Genomic DNA, 18181 nt, shown 5'->3' with positions numbered 1-18181 from the left:
CCCCCCGGCGCTTCCCCGCTTCTTGTTCTGTCTAAATCATTGCCTTGAAGAAACGTTTACCTAAAGATGCACATGCTCTTTTAAAATGGGTGTTTTTACAATTCACCTTGTTTATATCCTGCCTTTCCTCCCCACTAGGGAGCCACAGTGGCTTGCATTGTTCTCTCCTTTTTCATTTCACCCTCACAACAACCCTATGAGGTGGGTTAGGCTGAGAGCATATGACTGGCCCAAGGTCACTCAGAAAGCTTCCATGGCACAAGTGGGGATTTGAACCTGAGTCTCCCAGATCCTGCGCTGACCACTACACCACACCAGCTCCTCCTGGGTGTATTCAGAGGCAGGCTGCAGAGTCCCCACGTGTTTCACGCCTTAGGCAGAATTATGAATGACACCTCTGGAGCATGATCACTAGTGAAAGCAGCAGCCCTGTGCATGTATACACAATGGGTTAATACACAGTGGGTTGGATCCTATTGTAACATCCATGCACAAGGGGTGTCTTATCCTATTAAATGTTACAGGAGATGCCTTGGGGTTGTAGCTTTGAGCAGCTGACAAGTGTTATCCCCGATACGTAGTTCTGGCTTTAATCCTCTAAACATCCTGATGATTATACCTAGCCTTAGTACAGCGCTTCATTTACATTATCCAAATATTACCCACAACGTTCCCTGTAATAAATTAATAATTATCGTCTGACATTGCACGTAGTGTAGCCAGGAGGTCCTAAGATTGTATGGCAGCCTTAAGTTCTAGCTCTTTTGGCGTTATGCACCACTAGGTGGCGAGCTAGACTTTTTTGGGGGGGGGCTCAGAGAGCTGTGAGAGAGCTGTGACTGACCCAAGGCCACCCAGCTGGCTTCATGTGGAGGAGTGCGGAATCGAACCCGGTTCTCCAGATTAAAATCCGCCACTCTTAACCACCACACCATGCTGGCTCTCAACAATCCCTGTCAAGTACAGTAGTGCTACTATCCCCATATTGAGAAAGCCAGAGCAGGGTAGTGGTTAGAATGTCTGACCAGGGCCAGGGAGACTCGGGTCTGAATGCTTAGTCTGTCCTGAAGTTCGCTGGGTAAACCTGAGCCATTTGATTTCATTTAGTCCAGTCTTCCACACAGGGTTTTTATGAGGGTAAAATGGAGAAGGGGGAAACCACAGACACCACCCTGAGCTCCTTGGAGGAGGGGTGTGTGTTATAAATGTGGTCTGTAGAGAGGATATTGTGGATAAGGCAGTCCACTAAAGCAAGCGGCAGAGGCAAGTTTTGAACTGGGCATTTCCTGGCTGATTATTCCCCGTAGGTTCCTTATACCACTGGAGCGTCACAAAGTAATTAATTCCCCTGTCTATTATTCAAATGTATTGGCTGTCTGGAAAAAAAAGATGGCACTTGGATGTATAAGCGGGACGAAATAGTAGTTTGCATCTAGGGGGTTGGTTTGCTTGCATGGTTCTCCTAAAGGAGAGAAAACGACTAGCCGGCAAGCTTTTCCCCACCTTGTTTGCTGTGTGGGCTGACCGCCTGATATGCCCCGTCTCCCCCTGCCGGGAACACCCCAATGCTCTTCTGTTTCAGAAGAACTGCCTTTGCCCCGGGGCCAGTGGCCAAGGACTTTGCCCTCTTCTGCTCACCCACTTGTTCCTGCATGCCAGCAGCTTGGAACACTGGAAGGCTAGCAAGTCAAAAAGGGAAGGGCAGCTGAGGATACTATAAACTCGCCTTACAGCTGTAGCTGCCTCCCTAACATCCCACCCCCCCGCCCTTCCCTCTTTCTCGCCGCCCCCCCTGAGCCCCTTGCTGTTTCTCTCAAGTCCCTGAACAGTCTCCTCTGTATCACCCCATTCTTTGCTTGCAGGGGAATGAAAACACTGCTTTGTCAGAATCGTAAAATCGTCTTTCAGGTTTACATTTGCAAATGGCTCATTTGCAAGGGAGAATACCAAGCACTTCGATTGCTGTTCTAGGGGGGCAAAAACCTACTAATTTCCCCCCATTTCTGTCCATCTAGGTTCATGAAAAGGATGTGATTGGCATCGCACACCATCCCCACCAGAACTTGATTGGAACCTATAGTGAAGATGGGCTCCTGAAGCTCTGGAAACCATAGGACTGATTTTTCATTCCCTTCGGTGTACAGGGAGGGTGTACATTATAGTGGTTTCGTTTTGTTGTTGTTTTTCTTATGAGGTCCAGAAGCGTCACTTTTAAACTCCGACAGAATTTCATGTTCAGCTGTCCTAAGAGAAACGTATGCATACTACTTTTATGCTAAGGGTAAGGTTTGTTAGCCGTGCTGGCTAATTGTGTGCCTGCACAGCAAAGGCAATTTAATTTTTTTAAAAAGCAATTGCTTCCCATAAGATTTCCATTCCACTGCATATAAAGTCGATGGGAAATGAACAGTTGAGTCTTGAAACATTTTAGTTTTTGTGCACTGAATGTGAAACGGAAAAATCCTCTTGGCAGAGGCAAAATTACGGAAAACAAAACCATGGAGCTTTTACAGTCTGAAAATGAGGGCTGGGTTAAGAGTTCTGCCTCTTAATGCTTTGTGTGGGTACGCTGGTGTTTGCAATAGGCATGAACCAGCCAAAGTGAAGAACTTAAAAACCCCACTGATTTTTTTATCGGGAGAGTACTATATGAACTTAAATTTCCCTTTCTGAAACCATTTAACTTTAGCCTGGGATGGGACACTTAGTAAATCTTCCTGGCTTCAAAAAAAACAAAATCAATGACAACACTTTTGTGGCTATTTTCAAGGTGGGCATTTAACTCCAGCCTTCTGTAGAAAATATTGTCATAAACTTTTATAGACTTTTTAAGGCCCCTGTAGATGTGTGGTCTGAACTGGTTTTGTTCAGCCTCCATTACCGTTTAAGTCAAAAAGCTCTTTTCCTTCTGTTTTCAAAAGACTGGCCAGTCTTGCTCTAGCTATTAGTCTTGATGTTCAGACTTGCTAAATTGTTTTGATCACCAGGTATGTGTGGCTTTTATTGGGAGCCAATTGTTATGTGGTTTGTTTATTCTTCCAGAATAAAACCCTTGTCTACTACAAAGTGTCTGGCTTGTTTTCTGTCAAGGCAAACTTTTTAAACTTTGCTTTTTAAGAGGTCTGGAATCCAGCTTGTAAAGCACATTTTGTTTCCCAGTGCTGAGACTCTTGTTCTCTTTTGTCCGGCAGCTGCTGACAGTTGCTTATATATTACAGCTCGAGTTGCCTTTGAGAGGCTCCAGGCTGAAACAGTCATCAGTCTCTTTGTAAGTCAAGCAGCCATTAACAAATAACCACATGAGTCAGAAACATGGGAAAAGCCAGTGAGCACAATGCACTGATAGGAGACTCCTTCTGTTCAGGAGCACTAGAAATCTACATGGGTAGGACTCAGATGCTGTATTTGTCTTCAGGCCAGGGTACCAAGATGACTTGGGGGATTAAAACTAGGGGGTGCTGGTGCACAAAATTGTAACAGGTAGCGCAGGGATTGCTGTTTTCAGACCACAAGGTGTTTTCCTCTCCATTGGAAACAATGGAGGATGTGGGCACCTCCTTCTGGGGGCCATAGAATTGGACTCCTTTGTCCAGTCTTTTGAAACTTGGGGGGAGGGAGGTTTTGAAGAGAGGCATCAGCAACTATGCTGCAAATTTGGCACCTCTATCTTAAAAAAACAGCCCCCCACAACCCCAGATACTCCTGGATTGATTCTCTATTATAGCCTATGGGGCCCATTGACTGTAATGGTCCCCATAGGCTACAATGGAGCTGGGGAAAATGATTTGTTTTTTTTGCACACCCCTATTATGCTTTTCAGTATGATTTGTAAGTTGCCTTGAGTCACTGAGAAAAATGTGATATAAATATATGAAAAAGTAGTTTGGGCAGGTTGATAACATCTAAGCAGTGTTCCTGTTAGGTTAGGCACAGTTCTGACAGTGATTGTTCTACCTCTGTTATACTTTACCTGTAATGCCAGTTGTCGTATTTCACTAAAAAACACAAAGTAGACTGCAAGATGTCCCCCCACTCCAAGTGCTGGTATGTTTTCTAAGGCTCAGCACAGGATGACGATCCGAGGCCAGGTCTACCAATATAATGGAAAGGGGTGGGTGAAATTTGACTTGGTTCTGTTTTATAATGTTTAAATTATTCTTAAAAGTAGTTTAAATATAATTCAAAAGAATTTATTCTGAGAGTTTTACAAAGTTATGGAAGTAATCTAAAAAACTCTGATAGTCAAATGTAAACTTGCTCACAAGTTTAATGCTACTAGCTTTTTTCGCTCACAGCACTGTGGAGCTTAGAGTGAAGACGGCTTGTGAGTCATTATACCCCCACCAGTACCCTCCAGTCTTGGCTTCATTGACCACAAGTGTGGCAAAGTCTCCTCCCTTATCTGTGTTCAACTGGAGACAATTTACAGAACTGGGGTGGGGTGGGGAATGTACTGGATGATCTTCCATTTTCTCTGTTCTGCGGTGCCACAAATTTAACACCATGCCTTTTCAGATATTCTGTTGACGAGCCTTACAGCATGTTCTGACTCACTGAAACGCTCTCTCCTAGGAATGGCACACAGCTGTTAAAAATCCCACCCAGAATACACCTTACTCTATTGAAGTTGAACAGAATATTTGATTTACTATGAAAGGTTGTTCCCATCGGTGGCTGATGTTCCAGCTTGCCCAGAATGTCTTGCTGATTGGATTGGGAATTAGGGAACACAGGCAGGGACCAGTGGGGGGGATCCCCTCCTTGCCCACCAGCCAGCCTCCATTGTTACCTCTCCGCAGCTCACAGCACTTGGCAAGGATGGTGGTGAAAGAGCTTTTGCTCTTTCCTCACCCCCCATCCGTCCCCATTTTTAAAATGGTGCTTGTTTTCCACTCCTCACAACAACCCTGTAAGGTAGGTTAGGTTGAGAGAGTGACTGGACCAAGGTTGATCATTCACGGTAGAGGGGAGATTCAGAATTGGGTCACCCAGATCATAGTCTGACACTCTTACTACCGCACCACACTGGCTTTCATGTGGTGACTGCTGTTGCAGTGACTTGCCTGATCACTGCTGGTCTTGGTGAGTGTAGTGAATTGCATAATGGTTGCAGCAAGGCCTAGCTCAATGAGTCTTCACTTTGGGGGATGGGAGTAGGGGGTGGCCTGCAAGGCCCAATTAGCCCTGGAAAGGGCTCTCACCCTGCTTCTCAGTGACAGAAACCAAGGCTCGAAGGCTGGCAGTGTTGTGATTGCCTAGCAACTGGACAGTGGCCACTGTAGTCTCATTTACTAAAGGTACAGTCACTGCTTCTATTATTTTGAAGGGCTTATATCCTCCATGTCCCCCCCCACCTCCAGATTCTTCTAAAATCCTGGGGGCTTTTTTATTTCTATTCCGCTCTCCCCCACAATTGTGGGGCTCGGTTTGTAGAAAGCTCTTATCGTTCCAATCTCCGTATGTAATTATCCACAGATGGGCCCATGTTGAGAATCTGGTACATCGATCATTAGTCTTTTGTTACTTGAGGCATGGAGTTCCTTGCTTCTCCATATTTTGTTTGGGCCCATAGATAAACCAAATTTCTATGTGAAAAATCTGTACTGGACTTTGTAATTATCTTTGTCCCTGCTGTGTGAGGGGCTTACTCTCCTATAGCAGATACACAGTAGCTCAGTGTCCATCTCACTCTGATCTGCTGCTAAAAGCATAGGGTCCCATCGAGCAGGGCCCTACATAGTAATTTCAATATACCTTTCTTTGTAATTGTTTTGTGAGCTGCTTTTGTTCCAAAAAATTCAATGACAATCCTCTTTTTAGTTTAGCTATTGTGTATCCCTTTCGCAAAATGTTCAGAGTGCTTTGCTAGCTCTTAAAATGAGGCTGGGGGCTTTTAGGCATGGAAGACAGTGTCATGCTCATTATTACAGTGATACTGTGTATTTTTCTGCCCCATTTCACTGGATATTGACAAGTCTAAAAATGTAGTTCTTGGTAGTAGCTGTACTGGGTAATTTGAGTCCCTGGTATTGGACTGACCTGGGGCAACCTAAGTTTATTGCTGCACAGGGAATACTAGCGACATGCTTTTCAAGCTTCCTGTCAGAAGTTTCCCAGCTCAGGTTATCACTCCTGTCCCCATGGGTAGTAGCATGGGTATCATTTTGTCCACAGCTGACAGCATAAGTAGGCAAGATACATGAATAAAAACATGCTTTTCTAAATCAACAGACTAACAACACTTTTTACAGTGGTGTTCATGTAGGTTTTAGGTTGTGCCTACATACATACTGTGTAGTGAATAGGCTCTGAGAAATTAAGACATCTCCATCTGGTTAAAAGGCTGCTACAGTATCTATGTAAGGGTCCCAGGAAACATCTTTTCATTCTTTGTACGTAGTCATCTTACTTGCCCCCTTACCCAACTCATACAACAGACACGATCCAGCAAATTAGCAGGAGGGAAGCAAGATACAGTAGGCAAGATACATGAATAAAAACATGCTTTTCTAAATCAACAGACTAACAACACTTTTTACAGTGGTGTTCATGTAGGTTTTAGGTTGTGCCTACATACATACTGTGTAGTGAATAGGCTCTGAGAAATTAAGACATCTCCATCTGGTTAAAAGGCTGCTACAGTATCTATGTAAGGGTCCCAGGAAACATCTTTTCATTCTTTGAACATAGTCATCTTACTTGCCCCCTTACCCAACTCATACAACAGACACGATCCAGCAAATTAGCAGGAGGGAAGCCACTAAGTATGGTTTTAATTGAGGAACTGAAAAGAGGTTGAAGCCATCCGATGTACCCTAAAACATTAGTTCACAGAATTAAAGCATTACAACATGAAAGGCGCTTTTGCTAAGGACAGTGAAGTATAAAACCACCCAATGCTTTAAAGGGCTGAACAGTCTAGCCTGTTCAACCTTTTAAGTCATTCACTTGAGCTATGAATATGGTAAGACGGCTCCAAATTATCTACACATTTCATAACACAGCAGCAGGAGGCAGACATTGTACTGGGGTAAAGCTGCCTCCATGGCATAATTTTCCATTGCATTAACACCTCAGGTAGCTCTTTAGGAAGCACGCATGTTTAAAGAGGGTCAAAAGGAGGAAGAGATTCAACTGCTGGAAAGCACAGTGTTTATTTTCCCTCCAGGGGGTTGAAATACAAATGCAAGCATTTTTTTTTTTTAAAAAAGGTCACATACTAATCCTCATCACATGGTCTATATGATTACATGCTACATAATTTAATCAAAGGGCTGAGAGAGGCTAGGAAGAGTCACAGCTCATCAAGGCCTAGTGGGGTGGTGGCTTTGTGAGGAAATGGGAGTGCAGCACTTGCTGAGCTGCATTTAGCAGCCCACTGCCTCTGCAGGCCTACTAGGACAGCAATGGGGGAAGAATCAAGGGTCACCTTGAGTCTCAGAAGAGGCCAGCAGTATACGAAACCATTATTCCTCCCACCATCACTGAAGACCACATTGAATTGGCCAGTACTGAAGCCTGTTTAAGAAACTGCACAAAAACCTACAGCAGCTTAATTCAGGAATGGGCGATGAATGCCAGCGATGTTATTTCTCAAGTACTCAGTTTAATTATTTTTTTTTAATGTTACTCACTTAGAAGCCCTGAAAGCAAGTATGTTAAGCTCAAGTGGGTGCAACTGTACACTAAAGTCAGACTCATGCTGTTTTGGTTAAGCCTTCAGCATTTTACGTTTACACCCCACATGAGCAGGCCACAGGATGAACTGTATTAGCTATGCTAGGATCCTGTATAAATCTTAACAAGGAACGATAGCAGTATCATACAGACTTTCAGGGTCCAATCCTGTTTCCCCTGTCACTACATCATCAGTTCCTCCTCCTACACAAGCTTCACTGGGCACCTGAAGATCAGTGGTTTTGAGAAGCCAGTACAGTGGCACAGAGGTTATGTGATGACACCCCAAACCAGCTACACATCCAAAACACATCAACATACGTAGCAGCTGATGAATACAAAACCTTTAATTTCACATCTTAACATGAATCATAAATACATGTGCATACTTAAGAGGCAATATAATTTAATACTAAACAGAAATCACTGAATACTAAGCCAGTGCATTTGCACACAATACAATTACGATGCACAAAATTAAAAAAAAGGGAGAGAGAAAAACAAAAAACAGCCAGAGCAAGTTGGCTTCTGGATTTTCTTAGGAGGCCATATAGAAATATGAACATCATCCTACTTGATTGGAGTAGTTTTTAGATTTAGTTTGTTAACCTGATTTAAAAACAACTGTATGTTTTAATATTACAGGGAAAATGGCAAGTTTAAGAGTTGAGCAACTGCAGTCCTTCACTCATCCACAACTGACGTATGAGACAGGCAGCACAAGGGGGGCTCATGGGGCCTTTCTAACTGGTCTGGCACTGGACGCCACCTCTGTGATGGTGCTCGTCATCTTCATAAGCTTCCCCATTGTAATGGTGCCTTCTTTCCTGAGATGGGTCAAAGTCTACCAACTCTACCTGGTCCATGTCTTCAGTTTCCTCCACATTTTCCCTTGGAGGCAGCAGCTTTTCCAATAGGCACAGCTTATCTGAAGAAAGAAAGCCGCTCTCTGGGAAGATTACCTGTAATCAGGAAACAAAATTACTGTCTTCTCTTACGCACCATTCTTTCTCTGTAAAACATGGTTTGGCAGCTACAAGACTAGAAGTTTTAGAGTGAAAAAAAGCACGTTTCAGTTGCATTGCTTACACAAGTCAATTATCTTGGCACAGGACATATGGTGTGTTTTATTTTACTGTGCTGTATATGGAGTCTGACAGTCAGGCTCTGGCACATGTGGAAGAAATCTCAACTCTGCGTGAATTGGCAACTTCCACTGATTCTCCCTTCCCACTGTAGAACTCCCGTCACATTACATCTTAGAGTCCCCTATCCTATTCACGGACATCAGTGAGGAAGGAAAGTTCTGTTACACAGATGCAAAAGTTTAGTCTGGATCTACACCCCAAGATTTATCCTTGTTTTGAGCCATTTCAGACAGAAGCTGTGCTGCAGCTTACCTTGAACTCAATGATCAGACGACCCTTTTCGTATGGTCTGCGGTAGATAGGCATGCCCTCATTCAGCACACACTTAACATCTCCATGCTTGACAATCTGACCTGCAAACAGAAGTACTGTCATTCTCACTACCACCTGTTAATTTTACAGGATGGACCCATCACAATACGCTGTACAATGAAGCAAGAGCTCCCTGCTAGAGTGATTTATAATCTAGGAGATGACACGGAGTGCAGATAAGCAAAAGAAAGGAAGACTTTAAAAAACCCGAATTTGTTCATTGTATGTAAAATAAAGTAAAATGCTGTTTTACATGTCATTAAAAGGCCATACGTTGCTGAAGTGGAAGCTGGTACAAGACAAGTCAAGCTAAGTGCCTTCAGCCCTTTGTGAACCTCCAAAAGCTGATGCTGGGGATCAGCAGGGCCTGGTGGACAAGTGTGACAGGACGAGGGTCCCAAACCTTTTAATGCTCTACACTGGATCCAAAGATGCACCACTGTACATTGGAATGTGTCATCTGTTCACAGGAAAGTAGTTTTATGCTTCATCAGAAAAGCAAAACTAAACTCAAAGATGGTCTCGCACAGTAGCTTGTGCAAGAAAAACCATGAGAGCTACTACAGAATCTATTCAATACTGAACTCTTGCACAAGACCTTATGCAACAGGAGTAGCAGCTATTTCCTTTGACACACAGCTGTCTGGATCCAGGCTATTAATCTTCATTTCATCATGGCAAGCAATGGCTGCAAATTATGGTACCATTTTCTGTCAGTCTGGATCAGTGGAATGTGGTGATTTCACCCCTTAGTGTGACTTCACTAGCAAATTGGTGGCGTCACTCACAGAGTGGGTACATCACCTTTTAGCATCACTTGCTCCCTCTGGGCTGTCATTCACCCCATCCTCAAGGAACACTAGAGTGCCCAAGCTGCGCCACTCCAGACTACCAAGGAAACAGTGGAGTTAAAAATGCCACAACAGTAGGCAGGACCATAACCTGAAATGGGGTGCGGGTCTTCCTTCACACTGTAAAGAAGGAATCTGATTTGCATGGCTCTTGGTAACAGTAACCAACAAAGAATGCTTTCCTCTGGTGACAGAGAAATTAGACATGCACCTCCATGATGATTGCCAAATGCTATGGTAATTACTAGTAATGCAACCTCATGTGTTGCAAATCCATACTCCATTAAATTTGGGTAGATTTCTATGGATAACTGTGAGTATATAGTTGCTGTACAGTGCTGATTTATGCAAGGGGTGCAGTTGTCTTCATCACAAGTATTCATCACTTGCAGCTTTACTATCAGTGGTAAGCATTTTAACAACAGACTGGGTATAAACTTACCAGGGTGAGAAGTAATGATTATGGTTCGATTATCCAGCATTGCAATGGGTTTCTGAAAACCACAAAGTGCCTCAACCAACTGAATATCCATGCACATGACCAGGTCTTCACCCCGTCTGTAGAAGCAGAAAAATAGTTTGTGCTGTTGAGCTTTAGATGCTGTGGTAGGAGAGCAATTCTAGAGCTGCAGGGTACAACCCAATAGCCCCTATAAATACAGAGGCTGCTTCTCTATGGCTCAACTAGTTAAGAGTACTACATAAACGGAAGTATGTGTCCTGAAGAGTGTAATTTTATGGTCCGGGCGTTCAATCAGGACTCGGGAGGCTGAGGTTCGTATCTGCTTGGAGCTATGGAAACTCACTGGATGAGCTTGGGCCAGCCTTTCACCCTACCCTACCACAGAAGGTTTGTTGCAGGGATAAAGTGCAGGACAAAAGAAGCACATATGCTGCCCTGAGCTCCTTGGGAAAGAGCAGGATGGAAACTTTGTCTCTACTAGTTTTTGTCTTAAAAGCACTTATTCCTGTAGGAAGCAGAGCTATGTCCAGAATTAATAAACTGGCACTAATACTCTAAGCTGATCCCACATTTCCTGCCAAAAAAGGCAGGCAGACTGCAGTTGCATTTTGCACTGGCACTAGGCTGTATTTCACCAAGCCATGGAATATGCTTCTGAAGCCGTAAAGGTGCAGTACCCCATATACATCATACTAGTCTCAAAATGTTGCAGTTTATTAAACTGGTGGCAAGTTTTTGTAAAGAAATCGGGAAAAGACACAGAAACACTATTCTTATGATACGGTTTTGTTTCATCCATCTCTCCCAGCTCAAAGCAGTAGTAGAGGATACTCTCAGGCTCAGCTCCACCATCCCCTACTACTGCCACACTGACACGGCTCCTTCTGACTAGATGCCAGGGGCTTTCATGCTGCTCCTGAGAACCTGCCTGTCCACTAAAGGATGCAGGGTTTCAAAGTGGATGACGGGTGCTGCTGTAGCCATGTGGTACACGACTTAACTTTTAGGGTAGCCTTAGGAACTCACATAAATACTAACATTTTGGGGTAGGTAACCAATGGGCAACAGCAACTGCACTTCTATACATCCCCAGAGTAACAACATTGATTTGAAAGTTTTCCAACCATCTAAGGCTTTTTTTTGGAAATGGTGTTTATGACAATTCTTCTCTAAAGCAAGCCAGCAAAGAGTGACAAGGGTTTTAGTACAGCGAGAGAACATGAGGGCAAGAACAAAAAGAGGAGGCAAAAGAGGATGGGTGTCTGTAGCTAGGGTATATGTGCCAGGATTTCTTCAGAATACACCAGGACGAAAGGTATTTTAGTTATGGTCACATGCACTGGGACCATAAGCAAAAAACAAGCTTGTACACATTTTCTTCTGACTCTAAGGTGGTCTCTGTATCTCTGTATAAGTAAAGATTGCTACTGTAATTTTAGAAATAAAGATCAGCTTGGCTGGGATCTTGGTCCTGCTCTTAAGTGCACCTTTCTCGCATTTCCCAAGTGACCCAGATACAAGCCATGGGATCTGGCAACATGTGCATGTAAGAGTTCAAATGCAAGGCTCACCTTGTAAACACAGAATGGTCTTTTTGATCCAAGACTATGATAATGTCTCCAGGCTCCAAACCTGGTTCTTGGTCCCCTTCACCATGAAAAGTTATCTTCTGACCATCTTTCATTCCTATTGCAAGAATACCACATGACCACTGAGAAACAATATAAGAATCCCACGTTCTGGCATGTGTTATTAGGTACTAACACTTTCCCACAAACATGGTGTAACATTACCGCATTTTGCTTACATGTAAAACAGACTTCTGCCCTCTCCCAACTTCTCCCCACCAGTTCCCACCTTGTAAAGTTGATCTGGGTTTAAAATATCACAGCCACCACAAGGCACACACCTTTATCAATATGAACTTCCAGGATTTTCTTCTCTCTAACAATCTTCCTTCCATTGCAACTTTTACACCGGTCCTTGGGACTAATGCGCTCTCCATGGCCCTGACATTCCATACACACAGACTGAATTTGTTGAACCATTCCAGGTCCTATCTGGTGAATTCTGATTTGCATGCCGGTCCCTCTGCAATTAAGGCAGCATTCCACAGCACCCTTCTTACCACCTCGGCCTAGAAAACAGCATATAGGGGGGAAATTTTTACCTAAGATCAAGTAGCTGTTTCTGTGTCTTAAAAAATGCAGTTCTGTCAAACTTGACAGAATGTTTTGCCTGAATTTTTCAATGTACCTTCACATTTGTCACAAATCACATTCTTCTGCAGAGCAAGCTTTCGTGTTGCTCCATTGTACAGGTCTTCTAATGTTACTGACAACTGATGAACAACATTTTTACCTGTAAAGAAAGACATGTTTGAAGAGTCAGGACTCACATCTGTCACAAGGCAGATCATTTTGCACTAATTAGGGTGGAATTGTTCAAACTATAGCATGAAAACACATAAGCATAGCTTTGCAGCCCAACTTTTACTACTGTGTGTATCTGAGGCTTAACTAGACAATATTTGTCAATGGCAGTGCCTAAGAATTTGAAGTACAGCAGCAGCTTTGTTATCTGGCACCTATGGGGAATGGGGGCTGCCAGTTATTCAAGTGTGCCAGTTAATAGAACTTGATTATTCAATGACTGCTGTAGGCAACGAGCTGGATAACACAGCTTTTACTGTATGTGAGATGTTATTAATGAATGTTTTAGCAAAACCATAACAATAACAGCAATTAACGGAACCTACATTTTACCATATTAATTCAAACACCACGTTTTTCACATTTCCGCTTTTGGTGGGGAGTAATTTTCAAACAGCGCACAAATTTACCATTGTTAAGTTGCCCCATTCTATTAATATCTGGCTCTGCTGAAGGGGGGTGGGGGCTGCGACTTCCACGACTGAGAGAGAAATAAGGAGGTGTGCTTTCTATTAATTGGGTCCTGCAGGCTGCAAGTGTTGTTAGGTGCACTCTCCCCCTCTGCACTTTGTGGCTAGGCCATAAAGTGCATAGGAAGAGAGGCCAGCCTATCTGCAAGCTGGGAAGGAGGCTGGAAAGAACCTCTGTGGTGCTGTTACCCTGTGTATGGAAAGGCCTTCCCCGACTGAAGAGAGTGAAGGTGAGGGAGGGAAGGAGCTGTGGCAGCCACAATAACAGAGGGACAGAAGAGGCAAAGAGCAAAATGGCTTGGTCTTGTACCTGCCCAGCAATCCCTGGAGCAGCACCATGAGCATCAGTACTCACAACAACTGCCACGCTCCACAAAGGCTATCACAGCAGCCATTGCATGACACCAAACTGAGGCAAGCACGGGGGTATGTGTGCTCAGCTCATTATCCAACAAAGAAATTTGGGGCAGCTCCTTTTCTTAGGGAACTGTGAGAGATGAGAGAAAATGGAGTGTGAGGGAGGACACCTTATGCTGGCTGGCCCCTTGGGTGTGTATATGTCAAATTCAGGGTTTTCTTCCTTTCAAGTAGCAGAACGTCAAGATTGCTGTTACAATTACAATCATTCACAGAATGTTATCCCTCACCTCTCCTCTCTCTCTGCATTCTTCCACCTCCTCCAAAAAACATATCAAAGATATCCATAGGTGATCCAAAGCCGCCTCCGCTACCACCCTCCTTTATAGCTTGTTCACCACCTTTATCATACAAATCTCTTTTCTTGGGGTCAGAAAGTACTTCATAAGCTTGAGAGATCTGCTTGAACTACAAGACAAAAATCAAAAACATACTTCAGAATGTTTAGATACAGGAAAGATTACTTGACTTGTGTATAAAGGCCAAGGAAGCCACACTGGCCCCAAACAAAATCTGAAAACAGGACAGCAGATAGCTGACACGGTTATAATACAACTACTAAAAGATGGTTAATTTTAAAGAAACAGCTGACCTTCTTGCATGTTCAAAAACAAGCTGAGCACAAATGACTTCAAGCATCAGATTAAAGGTAAAGTAGTAGCCAATCATTACTGCATTCATTTAAAAGTGTTACTAATGGCTCCCTCAATACTGGCCAACCTGCCTATTACAAAGTACAAGTCACATGCTAAAACTAGTACTAACAACACACCCACATACCACGAAGAAATTTCAAAGTTTGTCACATGCCGGGGAAGAGGATACACATTCAGGACTGGCAACAAGAATCCAGCTCAAAGAGCAATTAGCAGGGTCTAGGCATCCTAGTGCTTCCTACCTCTGCCACCACTTTAAATTAAAGCAAGGTGACAGCCACGTCACTTCCCAGATGAATTCATTCTAGCTGAGCTCACTCAGCAAAAAATAAGCTGGAAGCGGAAATCATCTGCATTTGCAGTTTACTTTTCATCTTCCATCTTAACCCTTAATGAAGCATAGTTGACCAAATTGGGAAGTGACACAGATTTCAATGCTGTGACAATTCAAAAAGCTATCTGGGTGCAGAGAGAAAAGAGCCAAGAGCATCACCTCCACCCTCTGAGTAATCTTAATGGTGCTTGCTATCCACAAGATGGTGACAAAAGCAAAAGTAATGAACAGGTGGCTGGATTGGTCCTCTGGCCATAGTAGATGCTAATGCTATTTTAAGGTCTATTAGATATGTTAATCTCCTGTTGCAGTTTCTTCATCTTCACACATTTGGATATACAGGCTTTCCTCAAAGAAGAACTACCACCACCGTCCTGCTCTTCTTGTTCATCTGGAATAGCTATTTGATCCTCCTGGGTTCTGTACCTGTGATCACCAAAACAGGACCAAAACCTCCACTTGTCTCACAGGAGTTATACTAGAAGGGTGGAAGAGGCTTCCTTTCCCACCTCTTCACCACTTCGCATCATGGAGAGAGAAATTAAAGAGTTTCGAGGAGTCACTAAAGTTCCCAATCATTGTTTTCATCTTCTCTTTCCTCCACAGACCTCAGAGCAAGTCCACAGTTTCCTCCTACCCTCTTGTATCTTCATGACTACTTTGCAAAACCAAAAACATCCTCTACAGGGGTAGTGAACCACACATGACATCTCTGTACAGATCTACAGGTATATCTTGCACACTTGCCTTTTCACCCTCATTAGGATTCTTGTCGGGATGATACTTCAGTGCCAGTTTCCTATAGGCTTTTTTCAGCTCCTCTTGGGAGGCATTAGGCTTTACCCCGAGCACATCATAATATGTGGTCTCCTTCACCATCCTGCCACTGGTACCTTTTTTGGGAGAGGGAGAGAAAGACAGAGACAGGCTAACAAATAAGAAGAAAAAAACTGCCTCCCGAAAACACAGGCTAAACAAATCCCTAAAGAAAGCCAGGAGGCTAAAGAAATCCCTACAGACCCTTCTCACCACTCATCAGAGCACCTCCAGGCAGACAATCGATTTTTGTCCTGCTGAGCCTAATAAAGCATCCTATTTACTTTTGCCTACCGATGTGACACAACAGCATACCCCCGCCAAAAAGTAAATCTGACAGCTTTCAGGACGGGATTGGATGAACATATGGAGCAGAGGTCCATCAGTGGCTATTAGCCACAAGGTGTAGATGGAACACTCTGTCTGGGGCAAGTGATGCTCTGTATCCTTGGTGCTTTTGGGGGGGGGGCACAGTGGGAGGGTGTCCCCCCCCCCCCCCCCCACGGCACCTGGTATTTTTGGCCACTGTGTGACATAGAGAGTCGGGCTGGATGGGCCATTCGCCTGATCCAACATGGCTTCTCTGATGTTCTTAAGGCCCAGCATGCCCATCTGCTCCCCACCCCCTCATACTTCATACAGAGATGCCTCCTATAGATTTGACCATCAGATGACCCTTAGTGTTGAAGGGAGCGCTTCCCTTCTCCCCCCACCCCCATTTTTTTCAAATGCACATCATCTTCGCGTTACAGAACGAGATCAGGGCAGTCCCACATGGCCGGGCCCCCCCAATACATTTCTACACACTTCACAGACAAAGGGGCGCTTTCTGTACTCTCCCCCACACCCACACACCCGACAGACTCTGAAATAATTAAAAACGATAACAAAAGGCGACACCTTGGGGGTGACAGACCCCCCCCTCCCCCTCGAAAAAGGCTCGATATTTTTTAAAGCCACATTTTCTCCCCCCCCCCCAAGCCAGGGTCACCTGACCAGGCACGCGCCAGAATCCTCCCCCCCCCTCCCCCCCCGCTTCCCGCTGAAAGCTCTGAGGTAAAAAGAAAAAAAAGCCGCTCCTTTTCTTCCCGCCGCCCCTCCCCGCTTCTTCCACTCACCGCGCGCTCAATGCCGAAAGAAGAAGTGGGGAGGGAAAAAAAGAAGCAATCCTTATTTTCGGTCCCCCGCCCCCCTTCCCCCACAGCAAGCCGAGCTTAGTCCTTGTCCGCGGCCGCCTCCGATAGAAGCCGACAATCCCGACTTTTCTGGAAAGTTCCGAGCCGGTCTTAGGGTAGGCAGGCAGCATCCGGGGAGTTTTTCTTGTTCAAGGAAGCCCCGCCCATTCCACGGAAAGGCCGCCTCCTCGTCTCGGTCTCGATCGCGGCCATTCGCCGGTTTCGGAGAGGACGATGACGCAATCCGAAGGCGGCTCCAATCGGCCCCCTAGGCATGCACGTCATCGCCCAGAAACTACCAGTCCCATCATGCCCAGCGCACGAAGCCGCGTCGGCTTGCAAGTGCCTCTCTTCGGTGCGGCCAGAATGCAATGGGGGGAGTAGTTCTCGTGCTCACAAAGAAGCTGCTTGGGGTCCACGAGGTTTCCTGTCTGGTAGGCTCTAGTTCATTAGCTACTTCCGAGGAGCGTCTCGAAGTAGACGTGTAGCGTTACCAGATGTCTTCTTTTTTGGTGTCCGTCCTCTTTTGGGCTGTTTAAAAAAAAAAAACCTGATGAAAATGCCCTCTCTTCGGGTTGAACTGTTAAGAATATTCCTCGTTAGTAGCAATTATCACAGCTTAAATAGTAGGGGTATTTCAAAAGAGATTTGTCACAGTGATCACTTGTCTGAAGTCGTTAGTCGGGAAATATGTCCTATTTTTTGCTTTTCAGAAATGCAATATACACGTGAGATAGTTTTAGCCGCATTATTTATTTATTTGAACAATATATATATATCCCGCGGGGCATCTCGCAGCATATTAAAACCCCACTCAAGCCCACATCAGAATAATATAAAATAACAGCTCCTTAATTTAAAAAGGGTAACCGAGATAGTCTGCTTTAGCGTAATTATCAGGAATAAAGTAGCACCGGAAGACTAATAAAATGTATTTCCGTGTGAACTTTTGTGAGTCAGAGGTCATGAAGCAAGCATCCACTGGGCCTGACTATGCAAGAGGGATGGACTGGAGGGGATTGGGTTACCAATTCTGTCTTGGGAAATTTCTTGATATTTGGGGGCAATGCCCAGGGAGGGAGAATAATGCCATAGTCTGGCATTTCCTGCGCGGGAGGTGATTTCTGTATCTGGAGATCACTTGTAATTTCAGGAGAACTCTCCGGATAGCGGCAGTCCTTGGGGGCGCGTGCCTGTGGGGGGGGGGGGGTGTTTCAGAGAGTGGCACCTGTAAAACAAGACCCAGTCAGAGTAATCTATTCATACAGAGAATGCAGTGGAGGTTTTTATTGTAAGAAAAAAAATCTCAAGTGCATTCTTAGCCTTTGAATGCATGTTTCTATTACAGTGACATCATTGATTCTGTGTAAGTCACAGCTGGAATGCAACCCAAATCTGGGAGGCAGTAACAGACATAACTTACACTCTTT

At 44.4% G+C, this 18181-nt stretch overlaps 3 protein-coding genes across 3 annotated transcripts in view; 2 read left to right on the top strand and 1 right to left on the bottom strand.

Annotated features, from left to right (window-relative positions):
* SMU1 (smu-1 suppressor of mec-8 and unc-52 homolog (C. elegans)) overlaps positions 1-2733 on the top strand; it is a gene marked incomplete at its 5' end in the record, with an annotated part of 9342 nt that extends 6609 nt beyond the window's left edge. The window contains one exon of the mRNA XM_015420674.1: positions 2016-2733. Coding sequence (XP_015276160.1) covers positions 2016-2114 — 99 coding nt within the window. The remainder of the gene's footprint in view (positions 1-2015) is intronic.
* Positions 2734-6754: 4021 nt separating this feature from the next.
* Positions 6755-16872, bottom strand: DNAJA1 (DnaJ heat shock protein family (Hsp40) member A1). Its single transcript, XM_015420675.1, has 9 exons — positions 16695-16872; positions 15508-15653; positions 14001-14178; positions 12708-12812; positions 12361-12588; positions 12023-12137; positions 10431-10546; positions 9078-9178; positions 6755-8639 (listed from the first exon to the last, which is right to left on the bottom strand). Exons 2-9 carry the CDS (start codon positions 15637-15639, stop codon positions 8421-8423), a joined length of 1194 nt encoding a protein of 397 aa, XP_015276161.1. The 5' UTR covers positions 15640-15653; positions 16695-16872; the 3' UTR covers positions 6755-8420.
* A 202-nt stretch (positions 16873-17074) lies between these two features.
* APTX (aprataxin) overlaps positions 17075-18181 on the top strand; it is a 22143-nt gene continuing 21036 nt past the window's right edge. The window contains exon 1 of the mRNA XM_015420677.1: positions 17075-17185. The gene's annotated coding sequence lies outside the window, so the exon portion shown is untranslated. The remainder of the gene's footprint in view (positions 17186-18181) is intronic.

This window comes from Gekko japonicus, unplaced genomic scaffold, assembly GCF_001447785.1.
Source record: "Gekko japonicus isolate JY-2015 unplaced genomic scaffold, Gekko_japonicus_V1.1 scaffold1242, whole genome shotgun sequence".
In the NCBI taxonomy this organism is placed as follows: domain Eukaryota; kingdom Metazoa; phylum Chordata; class Lepidosauria; order Squamata; family Gekkonidae; genus Gekko; species Gekko japonicus.
Note: the sequence above shows the minus strand (reverse complement) of the source record. Positions and strands in the feature narration are given on the sequence as shown.